The sequence below is a fragment of the Ammodytes marinus genome (genome assembly GCF_949987685.1).
Source record: "Ammodytes marinus genome assembly, chromosome: 2".
NCBI lineage: Eukaryota > Metazoa > Chordata > Actinopteri > Uranoscopiformes > Ammodytidae > Ammodytes > Ammodytes marinus.
In genome coordinates, this window is record NC_137231.1 from 14,582,803 (window position 1) to 14,608,889 (window position 26,087).

The window sequence follows — 26,087 nt, forward strand, 5'->3', positions numbered from 1 at the left end:
GCATGTCAGGAAGACAGAGAGCAGCTATCAGCACAAGTCTATCAGGGGCTTTTAGATCTGCCTTTGGGCCACACCCAGGGCAAATTTGCCTGCTGAGTGCACCTCTGGGTCCTCTCACAAACACATTTATTTGGACTCCCAGCTACTTCTATAGTGTTTAGTGGTTGGTTTTATAGAAAATGAATAGATTAACATCTTCATATGAACCAGTCAACATCTCTTTGTGCCCAAGAATAGTGCTCACACTGATGCTGCTGTTAGATATATGACTCTGGGGTTTTTTTTTTTTTTTTTTTTTTTTTTTTTTTTTAACCTTTATTTATACAGGTAAATCCCATTGAGACCGAAGACTCTTTTACAAGGGAGACCTGTTTTCCTGTTAATATAGTATCATATTAGTTGTTGAATGTTCAACCATGGGAGTCAACCATGCTTTACTATATTTTCCCATATTGCAGTGGGACACCGAAAGAGGGTGAGAGAAAGACAAAAAAAGAAGAGTTGCTGCAGTTTTAGAATTGAGTGGTTTTTGCCTTCATGATGCGGACCACAGAGTTTATAAAGTATCACATAATATTCCTGATATGAGTTGTACTTCTTTTAGCAGGAATTATTCCTTTTTATTTATTAAAGTGGAGTCAGCGATTCTGGAGAACAGTTGTTGTCAAAATCACAGCTTAAAAAAAATCCAGTGTTAATACACAGCCTAGGGTCTGTAAACGGTTATGTAAACATGGGTTAGCTTAACAAGGGGGGGTCCCCGGTAGCTAGCAACATTCTTGTTTACAGAGCCTAGGCTGTGTAATGACACTGAATGTTCCGTCAGCACACAGTACGGAAAGTTAGCGGATCGTGAGGATATATTCACTGATTTAATAAAAAGTGATTTTGACAACAAGCATTCTCCAATTTCAGTAACGCCACCTTTAAATGTATATTGTTTGTTTTTGCATAATGTCTATTATACGCTTATTTTCATAGAATTATGCATTGTCCGTTACTGTCTGTTCTAGTACACAGTAATGCCATTCCCCCTTTTTTTCTTATCCTGTCATCTGTGTCCTCTTGCTGCAGCTCACTGGCACTGATTCATCATGGGCTACTGTGTGTGTGTGTGTGTGTGTGTGTGTGTGTGTGTGTGTGTGTGTTTGCTGGTATGCACGAGAGTGTTTTGAGGTTGCTCAAAATGTGAAAAGGTGGACATGTCAGCAGGCCGCTGTTGGTGCATATTTTGCTTCCCTCAAATCAAAGCTTGCTGACAGCTGAGAATGACAATAGCAGTTTTTATTCAGACAAAGCATATTTGATTGTTGGAATAAGTTATTGTCAGATTCAGATGTCATGTTATTATTGGGTTTCTATCCTTTAAATTTGAATTCTGTACACCGTATAATAATCTATAATTGTCCATATAGTTAGACTCTTTGTCACCACAGCAATATTTATGCTCACATCTCTTGTAATGAAATAAATAACCTCTTTCAGTTTTGCCATTAGTCTCTTTACTGCCTCTTAGAACCAGTAAAAACTTTGTGAGAATTGATATCATCACTGATGAACTAAGTAGTTCAGATACATGTAGCAGAGTACTGCTGGACATGGATAGAAAATGAGCAAATAGCACAGCATCTCTGACATCAGTGAATATAACTTACTTGCAAGTTGCTTTCATTGTAGTTGGTGTGCTATGTGATGATTAGAAGTTAATTGATTTGACTGACAATTGTATCCACTTTGTTTATGTGCCTCCTTGTGCTCAGTGTATCTAAGCAAGAGGAAGAGGAATTCATTACTCTCAAACTTCATAAGACTCACATTGAAATTTTCATTTGAAAATGTAATGGCATTTTGAAAATATATTTTTATGTTTGCTGATTGCTTACAGCTCAAGAAAATCAAATATCCAGCATCTCAAAATATTAGAACATAACACAAGACCAATAAAAAAAAGGATTAATAATAATAATAATAATAATAATAATGTCGACCTTCTGAAAAGTATATTCATTCATCCACCCAATACTTTCTTCTTTTGCACAATGTAATGTGCAAAAGGCATGGCTGCGATTTGCCTGTGTCGCACTGCTGAGGTGTTATTGAAGCCCAGGTTGCTTGTTCCCCTCTTTCTACCACACTTTCCCCATCCCGTCAACTTTCCATGATTATGCTGTGATACAGCACTCAGCGAACAGCCAGCCCTTTCAGCAATGACCTTTTGTGGCTCCACCCGTCTTGTGGAGGGTGCCAATGATTGTCTTCTGCACAACTGACAAGTCAGCAGTCTTCCCCATGATTTTAGTTGTGTGTGCTGAACCAGATTGAGAGATGAATGGCTTAGGAAATCTTTGCAGGTGTTCACTTTCTGAAATAACTGAAAACAAATATTATAGCATTGCTAGTATATTTAATTACATTTCTTTACTCAGTTGTCTCCATATTTTAATTGTCCATGTTCTTTGCTTTTATGTTGTGTTTCTGTCTTCTCTTCGTATAGTTTTTTCATTGCCTGTCAAACCAATTGACTTTATCATAAACTTAATGGACCATGGCTAATAAGATGTTAGAATGATGCAGACATGTAATTGACAGAAAGATCAATTTCTATTTATTTACTAGGGTAATGAAATGTAGATTTATGATGATATGTTCTTTTCCATCCTGAGGAATGGTCAATACATACATTGAAGACCCTCTAGCCTGTTTTTGTGTGTATTTTACAGACTACACTGTAAGTAAATGCAGTTTAGGTCTAAGTGTGTATGTATGTATTTGTTGTTGTTAAATATAAAAGATTGCTTGTTTGTGCCCTTTTTAGGTTGACATGTTTCAACGCATGCAAGTGTAATGAATGTGCATATTAAAAAGACGAGTCTCACTTTTTTTTCTTTTAAAACAAGTGAAGTTATTGTACTGTATTTATTGAGCCCACCAAAATGATCTGGCATATACAGAATAACACAAATGTAAACCAATGGCACCACCTAGTGGCCAAATAGAGTATGAGACAAGTACACCAGCTTCAAAATGAAATACTGCTTGATCATATGGTCCACACTAGAACATTAGTCACATGACATGCCTTCTTTTCTCCTTATGTCTTCAAAGAAGCGTGTGCCACTGTCTTTGTATTTGTGTTTGAAAACAGTTTGAGGTAGAACAAAAGATGTATTATCTTGTGACCGTACCAAAGAAGCTAGAAGAAAATGCCGAAGTTTAAAAAAATGCTCCATGTATTTGGATATACAATAATTTTTCTTTTTAAATCCTGTTAAACAAGATTACTAAATGATCAACTGACACAGTTAATTTGAATATATTTGACACTAATGTCAGTGACAATGTTATTACAATCCTGGCTGTAGATGCTACCATTTGACCAATGGTGAAGAGATGAAGAAAGTGACCAGCTCACATTTTCAATTTGACCATACCACCTTACCTTTATAGATAATTTAGCAGCATACCCATTACTTTTAATACTATCTTGTTGCACTCTCGTTATTTAACAGCATTTCTCTGTGTTTACTTTTCTTTCCTGTAGGGACCAGTGATCCATATGTGAAGTTTAAGATTTCAGGAAAGGAGGTTTTCAGAAGTAAGACCATCCATAAGAACCTCAACCCGGTGTGGGAGGAGAGATTAAGCCTTTTGGTTGAAACCCTGAAGGACCCGCTTTATGTCAAGGTAAGCAACAGATAAGTCCTGGGACTTCAAATATCATCCTGTTGAAATACGAATTACTGTTGTATTTTGGGTCTTAACAGAGGTAAACAGTTCACTATGCAAGCTTCCTTTAATTGCCAGGTATGACAAATCAGTGTGAAAATAATGGCAGGGATAACATTTGCAATGTGCTGTTGAGGGTCCTCCTTTGACAGTTGCTGTGAATTGTCTATTTGTAGGTTTTTGACTACGACTTTGGACTTCAGGATGATTTCATGGGCTCAGCATACCTCCACCTGGAGTCACTGGAGCATCAGAGGTCACTTTGTGTTCTCTTTTTTATGAGTGCCTTCTTCTCTTTGCTCTATCACCTCACGCACTGTCAATCGCTTGCCCTCCTATTAACTGAACTGTTTCATGTACTCTCTGCACTGATTTTGAATTTGTAGGACTATGTAGGTAGCTGCAATCTCCCAGTAACATGAATGTTCAGAGAAGCTGATTTCTCAAGAGACAACAACTCTTTTAGGGGCTATTTTCTTTAGCCTATCAAAAAAATCTGTCCATGCTTTTGATAGTCATTTTGATCAAATATAGTCTGAGATCTCCCTCTAGTGGCAGTTTTTGGTAACTCACCACATAAATCCTATTCCTACTAGGGCTGTATTCTTGTTTGATTTAGAGATGTAAGTGAATATGCTATAAATTACCAAAAGTACATCATCAATCTTATGTGAAGTACAGCTGTTATAAAAAAAAAACATAATAACATAGAATGCTCAGTGTGTTCACTTCATGCATTTTCCTTCTAGCAAAATTGTAGCAATATAACAATAACAATGTTTATTTGTATTCCTTGATGTTAATTAGCAGTGATAATTTCCAGTGAGCTTTCTTCCTAAAGTTAAGACCATCGCTTCCCATCAGAACTGAATCAGTTTTACACTGTTAGATCTCAGTAGTGTTTACCAACATTTACTGATCCAACCAAATACTGAACATCTCCAGAACAATGCAGGACTTTTGCTGCTAATATATGCATAGTGGTTGAACCTGCATTTAAAATGACTTAAGCTCATATGTAATATAATACATTGTAACTTCCTTCTTTGTTATCCCCTTATTAATAACCCTTCCTTATGCATAATTTAAGATTGTTGGTATGGTTGACGCTGCTTGTTGTCATTGTTACTCACTGCAAATGATAAGAATGGCAGCTTAGGGGAAAGGAAACAGAATACAAGTCAGATTATGGCAGTGTTCCACATACTTTGAGTCACACTTGAGCTGATTGAATATGTGCATCCACTCTATGTGCAGATGGACGGGGTGTGGTATACTGCATGCATTCATTTATAAACACGTGTGGAATCCATGCACTGCATGCATATGAATGTGCAGTATTCATGAAAGCACTATGAGCCTGAGCCATGTGAACTGTGCTTCCTGTAGGACACTGGATGTCACGCTGGACCTTAAGGACCCACAGTACCCTGAACACAACCTGGGCAGCCTTGAACTGGCTGTCACTCTGACACCAAAGGAGGGAGACGTGAGGGATGCTGTAAGAAAACTATTAGAACATTATATCAAGTTACTCATTCATCTCTCTCTGTTCCTGCACTACATGTCCTACTCCTAAAGGGGAATCATTTATGTCTGTCCTACCTCCCCCGCTATACCTCATCTTTTGAAATATCAAACCAAGATAAGGAATAACATACCTGATATAATTTAGCCAAATATAGAAATCTTGAGGACCTTAGTTAAAAATAATTGCTTTTTAAGTTAAAAGAAGAAAAAAACAATCAATATAAGGTTTATAATATTCATAATCAAAGTTCAGCAACAGTGTTGTTCCAGGTCAGTGAACGGTTTCTCCATACATCAGAAGCCTAGGCATGCTGTGTTGAACTGGAATGTGCTGGCTTCAGAACGCCTCAGCTACTGGAAACTATTCAACTCAGCAAATGCCTCTGCATAAACACAAGTGTAATTAATATGTTCTGTGAAAAAGTTTCATGTTCAAAGAGCACTAGATTCTCTTTTCTAATTATGTTGGCTCGTGCCTCTGTGGACGTGCTCGATGTTTCAGAGTTGCATTTATTTCTGTTCAATTATTTGTTTGGTTAATTGGACCCCCGCATGCGCCATCCGGAACAAGGCAAAGTCATGAGGGAAATATTTTATTCCTTTTGATCTGATGTCTTAATTCTGCTGCTTATATAGCACTGTAGTTCACAGAGTCCACATTTGACAGAACAAATAAACTCTTATTTAGGTTGAGCATCATTTTAGATTTCTCCAACTGTGAAGAAAATGAGTACAAGGTTATACTAGTGCATTCTGGATTACTCTATCTGTTGCCATCTACTGGTATGGAAGAGTAAGTGAAAATAAAGAACTTTAATCTACTTTTAAATGAATCCTGCTAACAATCTGGTGATTTTATTAATCATGCAGCATCAACAGCGTTTCTCTATATAATGATCTGCGTTATATACAGTGTTTTTTCAAGTTCAGGAATGTTACGTTGACACGAGAGAATTGTGCGAGTTCCTTTGTGCACACTCTTGCGTAGTGATTGTTTTTGTATTTGAAACTTTTGCATTAGGGATCATTAAAGTCACAGCGATAAGCTACATTTGATCCACAAAAATGAATTGAAGGCAAAGAGACTTGGGCCAGATGCTCAACATCTGCATTTATTTCAATCTAGGACATCTGGTTATCCTCTCTCTTATGATCGGCCATTTTACAGTGTGTACAGTTTAGTAAAATGTTCAACTGTTTTTCAAGGTGATTCTCAATTTTTTACGATACAGGATTATAAACAACATTTTGTGAAAGTATCAAGTATAAATTGATTGTTACACTGTATGAGAGGCACAAACTGCAGCTACTGTCTACATGCTAAACTGTGCATGTCTGCATTTGCAAACTCTTCATAACACCACATGACAAGTCCTCTCATACACCTCTTGCTTACTTAACTTGCATGAATGACCCGTCTGTCTTCATCTAACCCCCCCTGCACCATGCCAGGGCTAACACACCCCATGTCCTTTAACCTCTGACCCTGCAGCTGTAAGGGGCAGACAGTGGGGGGCGCTCTGTAACAGCTTTGTCTCATTTACAGACCATGAGAAGGAACTGGAAACGATCTAGTAAGGTAAACTAAAACAGCATGTAACTCCCCCACTCACAAACTATTGACTGTACTCTGTAACCTCACTACTGACTGCACTGCACCTCACCTCACCTATCCTGCACTCTTCCCTTTTGTCCTGGTACATGGATGGAGTCTCCCTGGCCCTTCCCCTTCCTTTGTTTTCCTCCTTCCACAGTGGTGTCAGCAGTTTTTCTTTTTCTCCTTCAGTTCTTTAGTTCTCATCATCACACGTTTTTTTCCCACAAGCTGCAATATACTAACTGCTATTTACATCACCAAACTTTCTTCTTCTTTTTTTTGGCTTGCAAGTGCTATCAAGTAAAAGATAAACGAGCATTACGTATGTAACTAAGGTCCTATGAATTCTGGATGACCACCAGAGGCAGTGCTTGACACCAGATGTTATGTCTACACACGTCACCCTTAAAGATATTCCTTGTATCTTTTCGCTTATAATGAATACAGGTTGAAAAATATATATATGATAGTCCGCGACTCTTTGCTGGTTGCCCTGCAACCACAGGCACGGCCCCTGGCGGTCAGGAAGAATATAATAGAACTCTATTTACATGTGTGAAGGGTAGTCATACGTCATATCTAATATGCACCAACGGTGGAAGTCATGCCTTACAAGTACTGCCGTTCTTATCAAGTCATTTTTTTGTTTGTTTTTTGGGATTTGCAAACTATTTTGTGTTTTAGAACACTAACCATTTACAGTGAAGTCCGTCATTATATATAGAGTATCTAGTGTGCCATGGCATCACTTCGTAGTTGTCCTGACCATTAAGATCATTTATATTGAACTTTGTTCTTTTAGACTGTTAAAGTATGCAGTACTATGTGTGTTGCTTCTTCCACCTTTGATCTGCAGTGTATTGCAGCTACTGTGTGAGAAAATAAAGCCATTGATTTGTTTGTAGAGGTTTACAAGGAGTCCTTTACAGCAAATCAACTGTGAAATGAGAACATTTAATTGTCAACTGATTATAGGATACTCTGAGACCCCTTCACATTGTTTTGGTGTCTCATCTTTCAATGCATAAGTGAAGGCTGCCTTCTGGCTGTTTTGTGGTACTTGTTGGCTCGTCATGTTGAACAGTAAGCATGCTGGTTGAAGTTTTGCATGAAGCAAGTACCTTGTTTACATTTTTTCTAAATAAATATTGGTATCAGGGACCATTTCCTGAACACAATTGGGTTTAATCTGCTGTTTTTTGTCGCTCATGTGTTGCTTCTTTTAAGGTGCTTTGGTAACTTTCATTGTTTGGTTTATACATTTTCATTGAGAAGGAAACAGTTTTACTTCTAGTCCTAAATTACACCTATAGCCACAGATTATATCCTAACAGTGAAAAGTTTGAGACCCAGATACACATTTGAAGAGTGTTTGGTCAAAGCTGTGCAGACATCCTGCTCCTGTATCTTGCTTCCCCAAACTGAGCCTTTGAAGCCTACAAACTGGGCCACCCCGCCTGTGACTCTGGAATGAGCTCAAACACTACTAAGTAGCTACTCTGCTACCCCACCCAAAAAGGCGCTGCTCCTGAGTGCCTCTGTGCTCAACTACATAAAGTACAGTTATTTTTACACAACCATTTTCTTTTTCTTTTTTTAATGAAGAATTTATGTGTTGGACCCACAGTTGAAGATGCTAACTACAGAGCCTACAAAAGTTGAACCATGTGCAAGGCTGTTAGACAGTTGTTAGACTACATGTTAGTATATCTCTTATAAGACTTTCAGCCCCCAAATGTCTTAATACGTGATATCTCTCCTGCTGTGCTCTGGCAGAGAGATCTGGATTAAAAAAACAAATAGTCCACGGTTTTATGTAACAAGAAAAGTGTAGCAACAAAACAAGGAAACAATGTTGAGTAGGACATAATGGCGACCTCTCATCATTAGCAATACATTGTGTGAGCAGCAAGTGAGCAGGAGAAATGAAAGAGGTGGGAGTTGCTGTATGTGCAGTTGGCTATATTGCAGGGAGCCTTTTGCATTGTTTAATGTCTGAAGAATGGAAATTAAGAGGCTCCGTCTTCAGATCAAAGGGCTGTGCTTGCGAGGCAGGGTTTGTTCAGAGTTTAATGAAATTCACCCGCAAAACAAAAGCTATGCTAATAAATTCTCCCTAACGAGGAAGGAGGCAGGGAGAGTGAGAGAGAGAGGGGTGTAGTTGTTTGACAAATAAATACCCTGCTCTTTGTTTTAGTGAAGAATACTGACATGATTCAAAAAGAGGTTAAATAGGCCTGTAAGTGCTGCGAAAACAGTAAGAAAAACTCAATAAAACCCAAAGAAGAAAATACTTAAACATAATACCATACTATAATATGGAGAATCATCAATCTTGATTTGCAGTGCGGTCTACTTACAGGACGGACTGATGCCGTAACAAATATACAGACACGCAGTAACACTATCTCAATGGCATACCTATCTACAAATCACTCACCTCTTCAATTTTAAAATGTACAATTTGTACAAAAAGACCAGGCTGATGCAATGACATTAATGTATTATTGTGCTGACTGTACTGATTGTACACTGATTTCATCCACTGTATGTTCTCAGTAAACACGTAATGATAGAGAGAAGTTACAATACATGTTTTTCATTTTTCCACAAATGCTGGTTAAATGTTGCTTCCAACAGTCACACGATTCAGAGGTGATTGTGTTGAATAATCCCGCTTTGAGTTTAAGTGTTGTCTTTTGCGTGTAGCCCGCTCCTCACTGTGTTTCCTTCATGTGTTTGGTACTTGTTATTTTCCTTCTGACAAGGTGTACACAAGCCACAATTCTACCTTTGGGTAATTTAATGAATGTATCATGTGTGGGTGTTTGTGTGTGTATGTGTGTAAATGTTTCTTTGAATGTGTTTGTGTGTCTGCTGCAGTATCAGAGTATGCGTCTGTCAGATGTGCATAGAAAAGCCCAGCTGTGGCGAGGCATAGTCAGCATCAGTCTGATAGAAGGTCGCAGCCTCCAGCCCATGGATGCTAACGGCCTCAGCGACCCTTACGTCAAATTCAGGATGGGGCACCAGAAGTACAAGAGCAAAGTAAACACACTCACTGTTTAAGATATTTTGTCTATATGTGGCACTGTGATCAAGGTACGAAAAGAACATTTATATGGTCAGATTTAAATATCTTCCTACATAACATGCAATGGGCGTACTGATTTAGTTATACAATTCTTATTGAAGACAAATGAAGTTAATCTTATGTAAGCATTACTGAAAAGAAAAGGCGACAATACATATATTTTTTGCACAAAGAAAAGTATTTTCTCACTTGTTACTACAATACACTTACATCAATTTATTTTTCTAATCACTTGGCACACTACTTTTTTTACATTTCTTCATTCCTGACTTTACTTACAGTATTGTAGGATTATGTCATGTGTTAACAAAATGCTGCCCTTTTCACAGGCTTGTAAAGCTGCTGCAGTTAGACTTTGGATTCACAAATGTCTGTGATCTGTTAATATCTAATACTTATCAGTTTATATGTTCAGACAGTACATGTAATAACCTTATCTCATGCAAACAACTGCGACACATGGTATTTCCTTCTTTTTTTTCTCAGACAATTTCCAAAACGCTGAACCCCCAGTGGAGAGAGCAGTTTGACTTCCACATGTATGACGAGCAGGGAGGCTATGTAGACATTACAGTCTGGGACAAAGATGCTGGCAAGAAGGATGACTTCATGGGAAGGTGCTTGTGTCTTCATCAATCTTTCGAAATATGTAACTCTCAGCAAATCTTTTAATCAGACATAGAAGGCCTTTACAATTAATGTTATTTCCATTTTAATCTCTCTCCATATCCACGAGTATAGCATTCCTGTGCACATTTTTAAACCATGGCTAAATACTCATTTCCTGTGTAAAAGGGGAGTTTTTTCTATTTTTTTAATCAGAATGGAAGCTTTCGAGAAAGCCTGTCCTTTGAACTCTTTGACCCAAGTCCATTAATTGCTATTGGCCTTCCTTGATATTAACTTAAGATATATTAAGGGTATGTCAGAAAATCAATTCAGTCAAGAGAAAGTGCTTTCCCTAAGGTTTTAATTCTGTGAGCTTTGGCTATATATGTTGTCTGCAGTTGCTCATATCTTACACGTGTGATGCTTGCTATGTGTTTACTATTATGAGGCTGTTTCTATTGTGATTGCTATTGTCCAGTGCAGCATGCAATGAATGAGTTGATTTTTAAAGGGAAATCTGATGTTTATTTTTTTTGATTTCTTTGTTTTTCTGCTAGATTGCATTTCTTTAACTTTAGTCTTTATAGTCCTTTGTAGCTTTGCTTAGCTTCCTCTTTTACCATCCACCTGTATTTCAGCATAGTCAGCTACCCACACAATGTACAATACTCTTATTTGTCATTCATTTTCTGTTTGTTTGTGTGTTTGTGTGTGTGTGTGCACTTTAGGTGCACCGTCGACCTGTCGCTTCTCAGCAAAGAACACACGCACAAGCTGGACCTGCCACTGGAGGAAGGTGAAGGTGTTCTGGTGCTGCTGGTCACACTCACCGCTTCAGCTGCTGTTTCCATCTCAGACCTGTCAGTCAACATGCTGGATGACCCGCATGAGAGATACCAAATCATGCAGAGATATGTGAGTTCATTGTGTGTGTGTGTGTGTGTGTGTGTGTGTGTGTGTGTGTGTGTGAGAGAGAGAGTTCAGGATAATACTGTGTTGTGTTAATATTTCTGATACAATTAACGGCTTAATAATAGACCTTAAAATTTAAAAAAAGTTGCCATGCATGCCCAGCAGTACTGTGTTGTCAACTATAAAGGCTTTAATACAACTAGTTAGGGCTGTAACGATACAAAATCTCACGATTCGATTTGTATCACGAGTTTGATCCACGATTCGATACATACTACGATTTTTTGAAATTTTAAAACCATTTTATTTAAATAACATTTATAATATCATTTAACTTAATGTAACATTTAATAAAAAATAACCTGACAATATTTGAACACAAAGAACATTATAAGCAACATGAATACATTAATAACCAAAGATATAACATTTCTCTCTCCTCTCAACAAAATAATACTATTGAAAAATAAAAAAGGTAAACCAAAAATCAAGTTAGAATACAAATACACACTTAACAGCTTCAGCTTACTTCCCCAAACCTTTTATCCAAAACCTAACAAAAAAAAAAACAGATTCTGCCTTCTCACACCGCGATGCAGGATCGTGGCTCTGTGTATCGCGATTCTCGGTTCGATACACATATCGTTACAGCCCTACAACTAGTACACAATAGGCATTATTCTTAAATATTCATAGACTACTCATGTCCTCATGCTTTATATGATCTTTTGTGTAATGCAACACCTCAAACTGTGGTTTCTTCCTTGGATTAATGACTGTCACATGTGTCATGTCCAAGGTGCCAAGACAGAGAAAAGTATTGTTTGTTTGTGTCATAAGTCAGACTGACCTGACAAACAACTCCTTCAATTCATCATCAGTCTTGTGAAGTCACAGTTAATGTCGATTCTAATTCTTTAATCAAGAAGTGTTTTCTTTTTTCTCAAGAAATATGAAAAAAATAAAGAAGTCGGAATAAGTTGTGAGAGTAAAGGGGAGTGGGTGAAGAGGGAGACGAAGAAATACAGGTCAGGGAAGAGAGACCTCAAGTTTCATAAAAGCATTGGGACCGACACTTGCTGTTTGAACTAACTGTTTGGGAAGGATGGACTGTTTTGATATACTGTATATACCACCAGTGTTGCATCAGCATCCTGCATTGAGTGGTTTGTGTTGTGCATTTATCATGTATGCATGTGGGCACATTTATTTGTGTGTAAATGTCTCAGCATGTTAGCCAGTTGTCATTTATTTGAGCTTAGTATTAGAGAAAGAGGGAGAGAGAGAGAGAGAGAGAGAGCGAAAGAGAGAAAGAGAGAGAGTGAAAAAGAAAAAGAGCCCTAAGGCCCCATCTGCTCCAGAGGCCCTCCACTCAACACAATGGTTTCAGCCCATGTCTTTGTCTTAGCATAGTTAACCCTTCGCACCCTGTCATCCTCACGCCTTGCTACAAAGAGACACTGACGCACAGCTCACACAGACATGCTCACACACTTTCAAAAGATCTCATCCACTGACAGCCACGATACGAGACATTCTCTGTACATCAGCAGAATGCTGCGTAGTGTCACCAATCAATGCTGCAACCATATTTACTTTCAGTCATAAGTTATTTTAATGAAAAAAGGTGGATGATATTTATTTACTAATGTTTTTAAATCAATTTGGGACTTTATTAACAAATACGATTTGTTCAATTATTTTTGCAACCATTACAATTAATTGTTTTTGGGAGAGTTTTTGGAGCACATTTTCCCATGAGTACCGCATAGTTGCACATACGGTACAGTACAGTAAGTGGCTGTCTGGGTTTGTGAGAAAATAGACGATTAGAACTTCAATTAATGGTTCTCCACAGCTGGTGTGTGTTTGCATCTTTCGGTGTGTGCATAGGCACCAGCAGCGAGGCTCCACAGGCCGAACACGGGTGCGACGACCTACATAACCGTGGCGCTGCCTTATTGGCTAGCCACGGGAGGTTGGTCACTCTGCTCCGCACTGCAGCAACCACCCGAGATCAGAGGGGGGAGCTCTAGGACTGAGACACACATAGACGCTGTGCCCCTCTTCGCAGCCACAAAATGAGGACGGGGCTTGTGAGTTTATGTGTGTGTGTGTGTGTGTTTGTGTGTATAATAGGGGGCGAGAGGTAAAGGATGAGGGTTGCACCGTGAAGGGAATGCGTGTAAAATGAAAAGAAAAAGCTATTTCACCTCTCACAACTCGCGCAGACCCCGTTTTTCTGCTCGGCTGAAGGCGAGACATTTTCCTTACCTTGCCCACCTCTTCGCCTGCCTCCTTCTCTCTCCTGCACTCCCCATCTCTGTCCCCAGCCTCGGCTCTTTGTCTGTTGCCACTGTGGCCCTCCGGTTAGATGAAGGGATGCAGAGATAGAGGGTGGAGGAAGGTGTGTGTGGGGGCGCAGGCACAGTGAGGTCGTTTTAAAAGTCTTGAATGGTCTCTACCGATTAACTTATTCCTCTTCCCCAGACTGGCAGTCTTTCAGTTGGGGAACTTGATAAAGATGTACCTTATCAAGGAGTATTGATAAGACCAAGTACCACCACTAATACATATCTGTGCGGCTCAAAGCCCACTAATCTGCTCTCTGTGTGTGTGTGTGTGTGTGTGTGTGCTTGGGCACATTTTACTGACTGTTATTATCAGCTTGAAATCAGCTGTCCAGCACAAGCCTACACAAAACATTTTTCTGTTAATCACAAACAAGCATATACATAAACAAAGATGTGTGCAACAACAGTTTTGCCCTGCCTCAGCCATCCTATATAAAGATGGGGGTTGGCCGAGTAATACAAGTACTATGCTGTCATCATCACAGCTATACAGAGCAGAAGACAATTAAAGGCCTACTTCACCGGTTGGAATATGAAGGTGTATTGAACTCGGAGATCCTATGAAGTATAAATGTGCAATTTTTTTTTAAATCGGATCATCCTAGCCTGAGAAAAGGCAGAAAGAGTGTGTTATGGTCTCACTGTCTAACCCTACATTTCTCTTTCTGTGATGTCACAGTCACAATGAGGTCACTGTGTTTGGCAGGTGTTTTTTCCCCATCCCAATCTGTGGCCATTGAAGAAAGCAGATAATAGACACCCGAGTGCTGGGATCTGATGCTAGCACAGAGCTTATTAATGTCTCTCTTATTCTAGCTGTTCTGCATTTTGTCTGCTTTGTGTGTGTTTGTCTGCCAGGTGTGTGTGTGCCTCTGTACACATGCATGTGCCGCATGTATGTGTGAGATTGAGTGCAGACAATTTTCTACTACAAACTGCTTTGAATGCAGCTGACGGCACAGCGAAATGCAACACTTTGCAATACACTTAGTGACAACTGCCTTAGATGTACTATTGCTCACAGTAACCTTTCCTTCATCCCTAATTACTGTTTCCCAGAAGTAGAGAGGGACAGAGAGAGAGAGAGAGATAGAGAGAGAGGAAAAAGGAGAGGAAGAGATTTATGCATTATGACAGTAAAAGAGCACACACACTAATGGCTCTTAATGGGCCTATGGTGGCCGCAAGATGGGTGGATGAGAAAAGGAGGACATGGTGACCTCCGCTGAAGTGGTGGCACTTCACCACCCACCTCCATGTATGCACACACACCTCGCAGTACCCCTCCCACCCACTCCAGTGCACCTCTCTAAGGTGAAATGAAAGGACACAAACTGGACAGGACGTGAGTTTAGGGGCTGCTGTAAAGTGTGGGATAGGCAGATAGCAAACTCTGACGGAGAATCTTGACAGAGATGATGAACAGGAGTGGGAATGGGAGGAAGAGGGGGGAGTTGTTAGCATTTGGTTTGTGTTTGAGCATTTCACAGTCACTTGATTAAATGTCCCTTGGACTGTGCAGCTGCCGGGCAGATGCTTTGTGTGTGTGTGTCTGTGTGTGAAATGTTACACAGAGAACTGATGAAAGGTGACACGATGCAAAGATGACAGTGAGTCATAAGCCGATACTGCGATTGATTCATTTGTGTGTTTGTGTGTCTGTTGAGTGTGACAGAGACGGGAAGAAGATGTCACAATGACAGGGTGTCAGTCAAAGACAGGGCGGGGGGATTGTTTCATGAAAACCAACTCTGTCCTTTCATTTTTCTCTTTTCTACTCTTTTCTTTCCTTTTTCATCTCAGTATCCCTGTCATTGTACCTGCATGCTGATGGGGGTGTGACGAGACATACATGAAGGGTTAGGGTTGGTCTTAGCCACCCTTCACATCTCTTTCTCTCTACCTGTCTGTCGTCCTCACCATCTTTTTGCTGTCTATCTTTCTGATGAGGATTTGAATCCTTGTGGAGGATGGGTATGTTGTCTTCACCAATCATACGTTTAGGTTGAACTCTAAATGTCCCCTCAGGGAGCCTGTATGGTGGGAGGAAGGGATGGGTGATGTGTTGGGGGCTCAGAAAATACATATCTGCATCCATACATTAAAGAAGACAGTTTGTCTCATTTTCTTCATTCAGTCTCAATGCCAATTTCTGTATTTCTGCTTCAAGGTGCCAACAACCACTGTGTTTGTATCTATTTTGACTTATGTCTATATAAAAGTGGTTTCCTAGAAAAACTTTTTTTTTCAGTTAACAAAAGGAGCCACACTTCCTCGATGTTGAATGTCCAAACGTGAGCAGCTGTCCAACATCTTTGCCCAAACAAAACACAGTCCAAATTTGACATTTTGATATAGATCAAGAACAGTCTGATCGAACAAGTAGAAAAGATTATATAACTGACCAATTCAATGACATCGAGCCCATTTTTTTTTTCTATTAGTTTTTCGATATTTGTTGCTAAGGACACCTATCTGCTTGCACCAAAAAAGTATACACACACAGTTAACTAGTCAGCCTCTAGCTTGTCCTCGTCTCCTCCTCTGTTGCTTCCCACATGCCCTCTCTCTGACTCTTTTTCTTCCTGTGTCTCTCCTCTTGACTGCTCCCCAATAATCACAACAAGCAGCTGTATCTTCAGAGAAATCGTGCCTTTAAATTGAGAGTTGTCCCCTCTCTCTCTCTCCCTCTCTCTTACATACTCTCTTTCCCCCTCTCTTTCTTTCACACACTCTCCCCTCTCATCTCCTTTAGAGAGCTTTTGGACAATGATATCGCTGGAAACAGGCAGAGTCTGACAGAGTTGGTAATAATGAATTAAGTCTGTAGCCTGGCCCTGACTCTGAAATTTAAATTATAATTACTCCTGTGGGGATGGAAGGGAATATTGCCAGAGAGAGGGGAAATAAATTGAAGTGAAGTGCATTTCTACTCTGCTTTTTAAGACACGCCGACATGCTACTCAATTTGTCCTCAGTATAGGTTTTTTATGCATGTGTTTATACCTGAGTATTGGGTGTGAACAAAAGCACGAGTTTATGATTGTGTGTGTGTGTGTCAGTGTGTGTGTCAGTGTGTGCCCGTGGCTCCCGGCCAGGCCGTTGATCTCCACAGGTCTCCATGACTGGTTTTTACATCGTCATCATTCTCTCTCCTGGCTATTAAAACCTTGTACATACAGTGTTCCCCTTCTTATTTCAGACAATTATAGGGCCTCATGGCACTTCTGTACTGTGTATGTAAATGTGGTCTTTATGGTGAGTTAGCTTCCATTAAAATAAGAAGTTTTACAGTTGGTGTGTTTATATATATATATATATATCTTTATATAGTGTTTTTTCTCTCCCTATTTAGTTTGAATATTGTGTAAACTGAATAGTATGAGTACAGAGGTCAATGTGTTGGTTTGCCTCATAAACGATAAATGATATCACTGCCAGTCATGCTTCCCTGGATGTGTCTATTCACCACACTATTTCTATTTTTGTAATTTCAGCCTGACACTTTCTGACAACCTTTTCCTAAAACCACACAAGCACACACGTCGACACAATTGTATCCATAAGATGCAAATCATGCCGTAATTTCTTGCCCTTTTTATTTATTTATTTTTCAACCATATTCTTATTTTGTTATATATTGCGCATCATTAACACATATTTCTAACACTTATTTTTGCATATTAACACCTATTTTTTTCTTAAAAACATAGTGAAAAAGCAATTCATGTAGGGACTTCAAACAGTTAATACCAGCCAGTATTTTAAATTAAATTATCCACAAAGTGTGCATTGGTAAAATAATCAGGATTTAAAAAAATAATTCAACAATACAGTTCAAAATTTGTTCAAACTGCATTTTGGCCTTGTTAGGGATGAAGAGAGTTTTTCCAGGAATGGATTTACTGTAATGCTGAAATCTGTTTAAATACCTTCCTTGTTTTTCTAATTAACATGTTGTAATGTTGAATTTTGCCTGTTGCCTATAACGACTCGGGTTTGTTCTACTTTAACGTGGAACATTTTTCAGTGTTGTTTTGCTGTATTCATTTACAATATATTTCTGCATCACCAAAATCAGTAGAGTACAATGTTTATATTTTAAAATGTACAACTTTGTAAAACATTGCAAACAGGCAAGCATGGCTATTCAGTGTAATTAAATATGGCCATCTGTCCTCTGTTGGACTCAACTATAAATGCCAGCTCTAACATGCTCAAATAAGGCCCTTTAAAGGACATATTCTACCCTTTTCTCTCTTAATGAAATGTCAGGCCATTGACCTGACTTTCTCTTTAATGCTAATCTGCCGTCCTCTTTGACCTTTCCCCCCTGTTTGCTGTGCTGTTTCAGAGCATGTGGAGGTCATTCCACAACCTTAAAGATGTGGGCGTGGTGCAGGTGAAGGTCATCAGGGCTGAGGGACTGATGGCAGCAGATGTCACAGGTAAGACAATGACCTTAAGTCTGAACAACATGACTTACCTCGGCAGTTCTCATATACACTGTTCAAAGTTAACTCTTAGTTCACTCTATATGCATATGCTTAAACATAATCTGACAAGTTGACTCTACATTTGTTTTTGGTTTGCAAATCCTGTCCATACAAACTGTCACAGTGAGCATCTTATCTTAGATAATGGTATGAATAACAAGAGTATGTTTTGCCTTCAAATAACTTTCGCTTGAGTTTTGACTCTAGACATTGAACGATTTCTGTAGCACTTTTTTTTTCTTCCACCAGCAATCTGCTATAAATCTAGCCAAAGATAAAGTCTGCGTGTACTTTTGGTTTAAGGGATGATCCTCTGCGAGAATCCTCAGAGAGAGTTAAAGTCTACTTTGTGCAGGACGCTAAATTTGTCTCTGCATTTTTAGAAAAAAAAGATGCAGAGCTGCTCATTTGAATAATAGAGAAAAAGTACGTATTTGAACCAACAAATCTCTCTCCCTCCTCCTCTTTCCTCCCGCTCTTTCTCGGCTGGCTCTCTCTGAATCCCCCTTTCTCCATTAATTCTTACTTTTAATTAGGTCTACAGTGGACAGGCCTAGTTTTTCACTCTGTATTATCTAGTAGAGAAAGAAGGAAATTGTGTGTGCATGTGTGCGCGTGCGTGCATGTGTGTGAGAGTGTAGAGTTTTTCTCCATTTGAAACGGCCACAGTCCCATTAGCCAATACAGAGTGGAGCTGGTTGATTTGGGTTATTGCGTGGAGCGACCGGAGCAGCCGGAGTGCAGGGCTAATGGCTCTCTGGCTCTTGTATTTTAACTCAGAGCAGAAATGTTCTCCATGACCTCGTTGTAGAGCTCATCATTCAGTCTGAGCTTCATGGATAGATCTAAAAAACAGTGGAAATATAATGTCTATTGGCTGTTTGTGTGCCTTTCACTTTAGTCTCTTCGAGCTTGATGGCTCATAGAGAACAGTGTTTTTACAGCCTGTGGTGGTTTGAAATGATTGCTACGGGCTGACGTCACAGGAGTGCAACATGTCTGTCTGTGCCAGCCACGGCTAATATCTTTTCATAGAAATTACTAAGGCTGAATTCAAAACAATTCTGTGGAAAAGTAATAACATAAAACAATCATGTTTTGTTTTGGACAGGTTTTAATCAGATTGAAAAGAATAAAAACATTAGTTTAATTTTATTTTTAAATTCACATTTAAAATGTATTTCCCGTGTGTACTTTTAAACATTTACCTGCCTACATGTGTTTCAAATGAAAAACTGAATACCGTAGATGTTTATTACTTTGAACTGATTTTGTTATTGCCAAGATAGCTCAAATTCAGATAGTACAACTTTTAACCTAATTTTAATTTCTACATTCTTGCAAGCCACAAAGGAAGCTTCGTTGAGCAGAATTTTCTTTCTTTCAGCCAATCCACCAAGATAGATAAAGTAGGTACACTGATATAGATAACAGACAGGCTAAGGGGTTGTGTCTAGATGGCTTGTGTGTGTGTGTGTGTGTGTGTGTGTGTGTGTGCGATACACGTGTGTGTGTCACTGGCGGAAACAATAGCTCTGTAAGAGCCCTCACCACATGAACACCCTATTTTAACAGCCCGGACCAAGAGAGGGTCAGGAACAAGGTGACAGAGAAACAGACGGACAAACAGACAGACAGAGAGAGGGAGGGTGAGAGAGAGAGGGGAGGTCAGTGAGAGAGAAAGAGTTCACCATTTCTCTCCCATTCACGCTGGCTGTCTCCTCTCCTGTCTTTTTCCCGCCTCCTCCTCTCCGGCCATCTCTCTCTCTAATTGAAGTGTTTTTGTGGAGTAGCTCCTCTCCAGCCCGAGTAGGATAACTGAAAATAGTCTCTAAAACCAACAATCCCTTTTGTCTGCCAGCTCTTGTCCCTTTGAGTGGATGCTATTCTGTTAGAACATTTCAATAGTAATACACACACACACACACACACACGCACAAACACACGCACGCACAGACATGCTCTTCCAGTAGCAGTACTACAGCGTGTGTACACTTTTCTTTTTTCAGTCTATCAAAACAAAACCAAGTAAAGTGTAGGTTTTCCACTACTTCACTTGATAACCTTTTATAGCCACTGATAAGAATGAAGAAATCTGAAATAAATGTAACAAAAATGTGATTGATTTACGTTTTAAAGCCTGAATCATAATTAATTGTGATTATACAGAAACATGAGAGCGTTCATTCCCTCCCCAACCTCTTACTCCCCACTAACTCTAAGCTTCCTGCGAGGCAATTAGAGTGGGCTCGCTCGTCTCCATACCGTATTCATCTTGCACACTTATCTTAGGGCACCCTGAAATGAGTTTGAGCCCGCTGCTTGCTGCAAACCCTCTTCCAGCGCCACAGACGGGAGGAGCTTTGCTCGGACATTACCTGGATGATCTCTGAGTGGCACTCAAACCTGAGCGTGTAATTGGTTAAGACAGCCGCCTCTGGTGCTGGCGGCCAATAAGGTGAAAGTTCATCACCAATGACAACTAGCTCTCTGCAGCAACACAGTCTGTCATGCCATTAAAAACAGAATATTAGACGGAAAATGGGGGAGGGACTGGGTTCTGCAGAAATAATTTCCATCTCTTAATTTGGGTGATTGCATTTAAATTTAATCAGACTTGATTTGTGTGCACAACATTATAACCGTTTATGCCATGGAAGCTCCAGGATGATTAAGGAGGATTTTAAATGTTTATAACTGTAAAAATCTTGAATAAAAACTGCTGTCAAAAATCTTTTTTTTTACTTGTTTACAATTTTAGAGTAAGTCTAAGTACATTTTGTATTTTTATACAACACATAGATTAGTTGCTATCCAAGCAGTTTGTATGGCTACCAGAGCTTTGTATGGCTACCAGAGCTTTACAGTGAGGAGAAGTAGGCTCTGCAGTCCATTGTCTTTCGTCTATTTTAATGTAATCTTGTTTTCTATTATAGGAGTCATAGCTGTCAATATGCAGTTCAAACACTCTACATCAATAGAGCACCACACAACCGATATGAAAGGCAACACCTACGGCTCAGCATTGATCATGGTGACATTTACTTTGCACACCCACTAAATGTCCTGCCCTTGTCACAACATTTGAACAAAATCACACCAATCAATGACACACACACACACACACACACACACACACACACACACACACACACACACACACACACACACACACACACACACACACACACACACATGCACACACACATGCACACACACACACACACACATGCACACACACACACACACACACACACACACACACACACACACACACGCACACACACGCACGCACACACACGCACACACACCCACATAACAAACAGGGGGCTTTGAACTCAATCCCAACTTTATCGAGTCTTATTATGCAACACTGCAGCTTTAATAATACTTCAGTATTCTCAATATTTCTATGGGTATTCATCTGGGAAATATATTTTTTTTAACTTCCTGACCCAGCCTTTTCAAGTGATAAGCTTGAACAAACAGCGCAACGGCTCCCAACAGTTTTAATAAAAAATAATGATCAAAGCCAGAATTAAGAGTTTTGTTGTTTTTAGTTCGTTTTGAGGCAGTCGAAAAGGGAGGTGGGCTGGCAAGCGTGGGGAGCTGGTCTCACCCCTTTCTGTGTACAAAGAAATTGAAATGTGAGATTTTAGTAAACAAATGGAGAATATATAGGACATTACTGGGTTTGATTATTATAGTACAGTATGCTATTCTCAGGAGGAGGACACAACTCTGTGATTCTCGGTCTCTCTCACCCTCTCTACCCACTTACATAACCGTAGTGAATTCTGAATTGAAAGTTTTGTTGGAATGAATTAGCATTAATGAGTCTGATTTATAGCTCACCATATATCATATCCATGTTTTATAACATCTAAGGGTCTTAAAAGTTCTTACATAGTGTATTAAAGTGTTATCTCTTGGCAGTGACAGACCACCTAAATTATTTCTAATGTGATCCTTGAGATTTTAAAATGATTTATTCTCTAGGACAAATTTGAATGTATGTTTTTTTTATAACTGTAAAACGCTACTTGTGTTATATTGATGAAAACTGTTAAGCTGCCAGTGTATAACACTTCAGCAGCTGTCCCTAACCCATAAACACAAGAGTTGGAATTTAACACATTTTAATAATCAAATACCTTCTTATTCATTTACATTGCTGTCAATAGAACAAATGAAGGTTCACTCCGTTCTTCTTCCATGATTTAATTCTCATGTTGTTTCTACATTCAGTAATTTTTTTGTTACAACGTTGCCAGTGCCACTATCATTTCACTGCCCACTTGGTATAGGTAATCATGGACAAGCTGTGTTTCTCACACCCCTTCTCGGCTGTCTTTATCTTCTATTTTAAACTCTCTGGCCTTCAAAGCCACATTGCCTGCCTTCATCCATTCTCTTAGTCCCCCCCTCCTCTTGTGACTGCCCAGGGCACAGTTGTCCCGGAGCTTATCTTCTAGTTGCCCATGTTTCCCTGGGTGTTGATGGAAACAGCTTGCAGCCATTCTACTGATATGTAGTTTTATGATATATACCTCGTTGGAGCTGAAAAAGAAATAATCATATTATTACAGGTCTGATAAGTCGGGGGTATTGGAGGTGTCATGTGGTATAAGGGAAGGATGCCGTATACTATCTGTCTTAATAATATGAGGGATTTAGGATAAAAAGACAAAGGCTGTTGCAGTGACTTCAAATTCTCACTTTCTTTGAAACCTTGAGCTGACAAGCATGTAGTTTTTCCTGTATTTATGCCTCTGTTCAAGACTTTGACTAAGAAGGTCATTTTTGGATGCGTTTGGTGTGTGTGTGTGTGTGTGTGTGTGTTCTGTAGGTAAAAGTGACCCATTCTGTGTGGTGGAGCTGAGTAACGATAGGCTGCAGACGCACACTGTCTACAAGAACCTCAATCCAGAGTGGAACAAGGTCTTCACTTTGTGAGTGGCTTTAATTATACCCATATTATGTCTACATGTACACAGACACATACTGTATAGTTTGTATTACAATAGTGACAATACAAATGGATTTTATAACTGACCATTCTTCTTGAACACAAGGAAACATTTCAGAGCAACAGAAAAAAGAGAAGAAATAAAATTACATTGTATTCATTTAAAGTAGTTTTCTTGAGTCTCTTCAATTTAGTCTTAACCTAATTCTTAACCCTTTTTAATCATTCTCATTAAAATTCAGGAAGACCATTACAAAAGATAAAAAGAAGAAAGAAAAAAAGATAGTTTTTCTAATATTTTGTTGTCTGAAGGCAATGTTCAAATGTTAATGTAGATATGTTATGTATATTGTGCTATTTCTCTCAGGAGTTCAAACTTCCAAACATTATGCAAAGTAATAGGACGGGTTAATTCAGGCATTCTTTGAGTGAACAGCTTTCCTATAGCCTCCTTTCTATACATAACATCAGCCGTTTTCCCGACAGCCTAGTTTTCAAAAGATAACAAGGGGGAGTAACATACTTCAGTTCTACTTAGCTCACGCAGTAACGTCGAGCTATACCGCATAAAGCATGTTCATTTTAAAATATTCATGTACATATTAGGTAAACTGCATTTGTAGCATTTCAGATTTTAATCATTTCTGTATGTCTTTGATATTAAAACCTTCTCACTAATTTCAGTTTATTCATGAACGTTTATGAATATATATATATGTGTCCTTGGTGTTGTCTTTGTGTGTGGTCCAGTAACGTCAAGGACATCCACTCTGTACTTGGGATCACTGTTTACGACGAGGACCGAGACAGAAGTGCCGACTTTCTGGGGAGAGTAGCTATACCTCTACTAAATGTGAGTCAAAGGCAGATTTTCGATGTGCATTTCTTTTCCCTTTTCCTTTGGGGATAATAGAGAGAACAGAGAGGAACGGTAAAGATGAAAACCGAGGAAGATATAAAAAGCAGAGGTTATTTTTGCATCCACACAGATAAGACTGTTATTTTTTCACAAAGAGAACCAAATGACAGAAAGGCGAAAAAATGAAAGTCTCAGAGAATAAACGAAGAGATTGATAGGTGAGAAAAAAGAAAGTGAGGGAATGAGAGATGATGTTAAAATATTGTGATTGAGAGATGGAACGATGTGAATTAGAGAAAAAAGAGAGATATATACGCTTGAAAAAAATATATATAGATAGCCCGGTAAAATGTGTGTCTAATATATCCATGCTCTGCTGTACAGTATGATTCCCCAGGATAGTTAATTTCTGTTTGACAGAGCCGAGCTGCAGTGGGTAATGAACAGGTACTTGTCAGAGTTGCCACAGTTGTTTTGGGTTCCCTGTCAGCGCCAGCAGCTGGGGTTCAAAGGTGGCCCGGGGAGCCGATTCAGCCGGGTATTGCCAGACAGACGCCTGTCATGTCCCTCTCCCACAGATCCAAAATGGAGAACGCAAAGCCTACGCCTTGAAAAGCAAGGAGCTGACAGGGCCAACAAAAGGGGTCATCTTTCTCGAAATAGACGTGATTTTTAATGCTGTAAGTCTCTCTCTTTTTTTTGTTGCTTTTTTGATTCGTCTCCCTGATGTTTTATATATATTTTGCCCCCCACCCCCATTATCCTCTCTCTCCATCCCCCCCTTGTTCTCTCCAGCATCCCCCCTTCTACGCTGCTGTTGTCTTCATTCTGGTTGCCCCCCCCCCTCCTCTCCCTTGCTTCCATCTCATCCCTCGTCCCTTGTCCCTCGTCCTCGTTGTGGCTTTAATTATCGAATACTCCCTCTCAACAGCTTTTGTTCGCCCATTCACCATCGCTGTGTGTCCTATGGCGGCCATCTTAGTGCTTTCTCTCCCGCTTTCTCTCTCTAGCCTCTGACATGGGGCACGCTCTCAGCATGAACTGCAATGTTACATCAGTACACAATGTGAAGAAAAAAAAAAGAAACTTCAAAATATAGTTGCACGCTTATTCAACTTTATCAATTGAAATGACTGTCTTTTCACCCTCACCTCTTGCTGTGTGTGACGCTGTGTGTGCTCACTTCATCCACCAGGTGAAGGCTGGTCTCGGGACGTTGATTCCCATTGAGCAGAAGTACATCGAGGAGGAGCCCAGAGTGTCCAAACAGGTACATCAGCTGCAAACACTTATCTTCTACCACTTTTGTTTATCTGTGTCCAACACAGTACCCCCAATTCTGCTCAAATGTCTAAAGCAAAACCAACAAGGCTGGAGACAGGCATCTTGTTAAACCACAACTGTGTGGGCAAGATACAACAGGATGATTGAAAGAAAAACAGCATTTCTCATCTCTCTCCCTTCGCTCAACTCCCCCCCTCACATCCACTCTGAGTGGTGAATAGAAATGTCAAGCTGTCAGCTCTGGGGTGCATAAGTAGATTGGCCATCCTTATAGTTGGCTCTCTTTGCCACTGCTGCTTTGCACTTCATTGTCACGCCGCTCAGTGTGGCGGCACCACAAAGGGCTGAATAGTAGGGGCTGGCCCACATCAGACCTGTCATATGAGTGACCGTTTGGGCTCTGCAGTCAATGCTGCTCCATGCACAGCCGAGCACAGCACAGCACAGCACAGCACTGCACAGCACAGCACAGCACAGCACGCACACCAGCTCCCATACCAACCTTTTGTCAGCTCCTCCATCTCCTCCCTTCTTTCCTCACTGTCTGCCTTCTCTGTTGCTCTGTGTCTCTTCTCCAAAGTGCAGAATCCTTTTTTCATCTCCATTTCACCTCTGACTCATAAAGATGACCCATGTCAGTGTCTCCCAATGAAGATG

General features: G+C 39.7%; 1 protein-coding gene across 1 annotated transcript in view; it reads left to right on the forward strand.

Annotated features, from left to right (window-relative positions):
• The window catches only part of mctp1a (multiple C2 domains, transmembrane 1a), a gene marked incomplete at both ends in the record, with an annotated part of 123,428 nt that overhangs the window by 52,857 nt on the left and 44,484 nt on the right, over positions 1-26,087 (forward strand). Inside the window, 12 exons of the mRNA XM_080048147.1 lie at positions 3,542-3,684; positions 3,903-3,982; positions 5,116-5,227; positions 6,803-6,835; positions 9,737-9,901; positions 10,434-10,564; positions 11,285-11,471; positions 18,177-18,270; positions 23,168-23,270; positions 24,038-24,140; positions 24,725-24,826; positions 25,342-25,416. Coding sequence (XP_079904273.1) covers positions 3,542-3,684; positions 3,903-3,982; positions 5,116-5,227; positions 6,803-6,835; positions 9,737-9,901; positions 10,434-10,564; positions 11,285-11,471; positions 18,177-18,270; positions 23,168-23,270; positions 24,038-24,140; positions 24,725-24,826; positions 25,342-25,416 — 1,328 coding nt within the window. The remainder of the gene's footprint in view (positions 1-3,541; positions 3,685-3,902; positions 3,983-5,115; positions 5,228-6,802; positions 6,836-9,736; positions 9,902-10,433; positions 10,565-11,284; positions 11,472-18,176; positions 18,271-23,167; positions 23,271-24,037; positions 24,141-24,724; positions 24,827-25,341; positions 25,417-26,087) is intronic.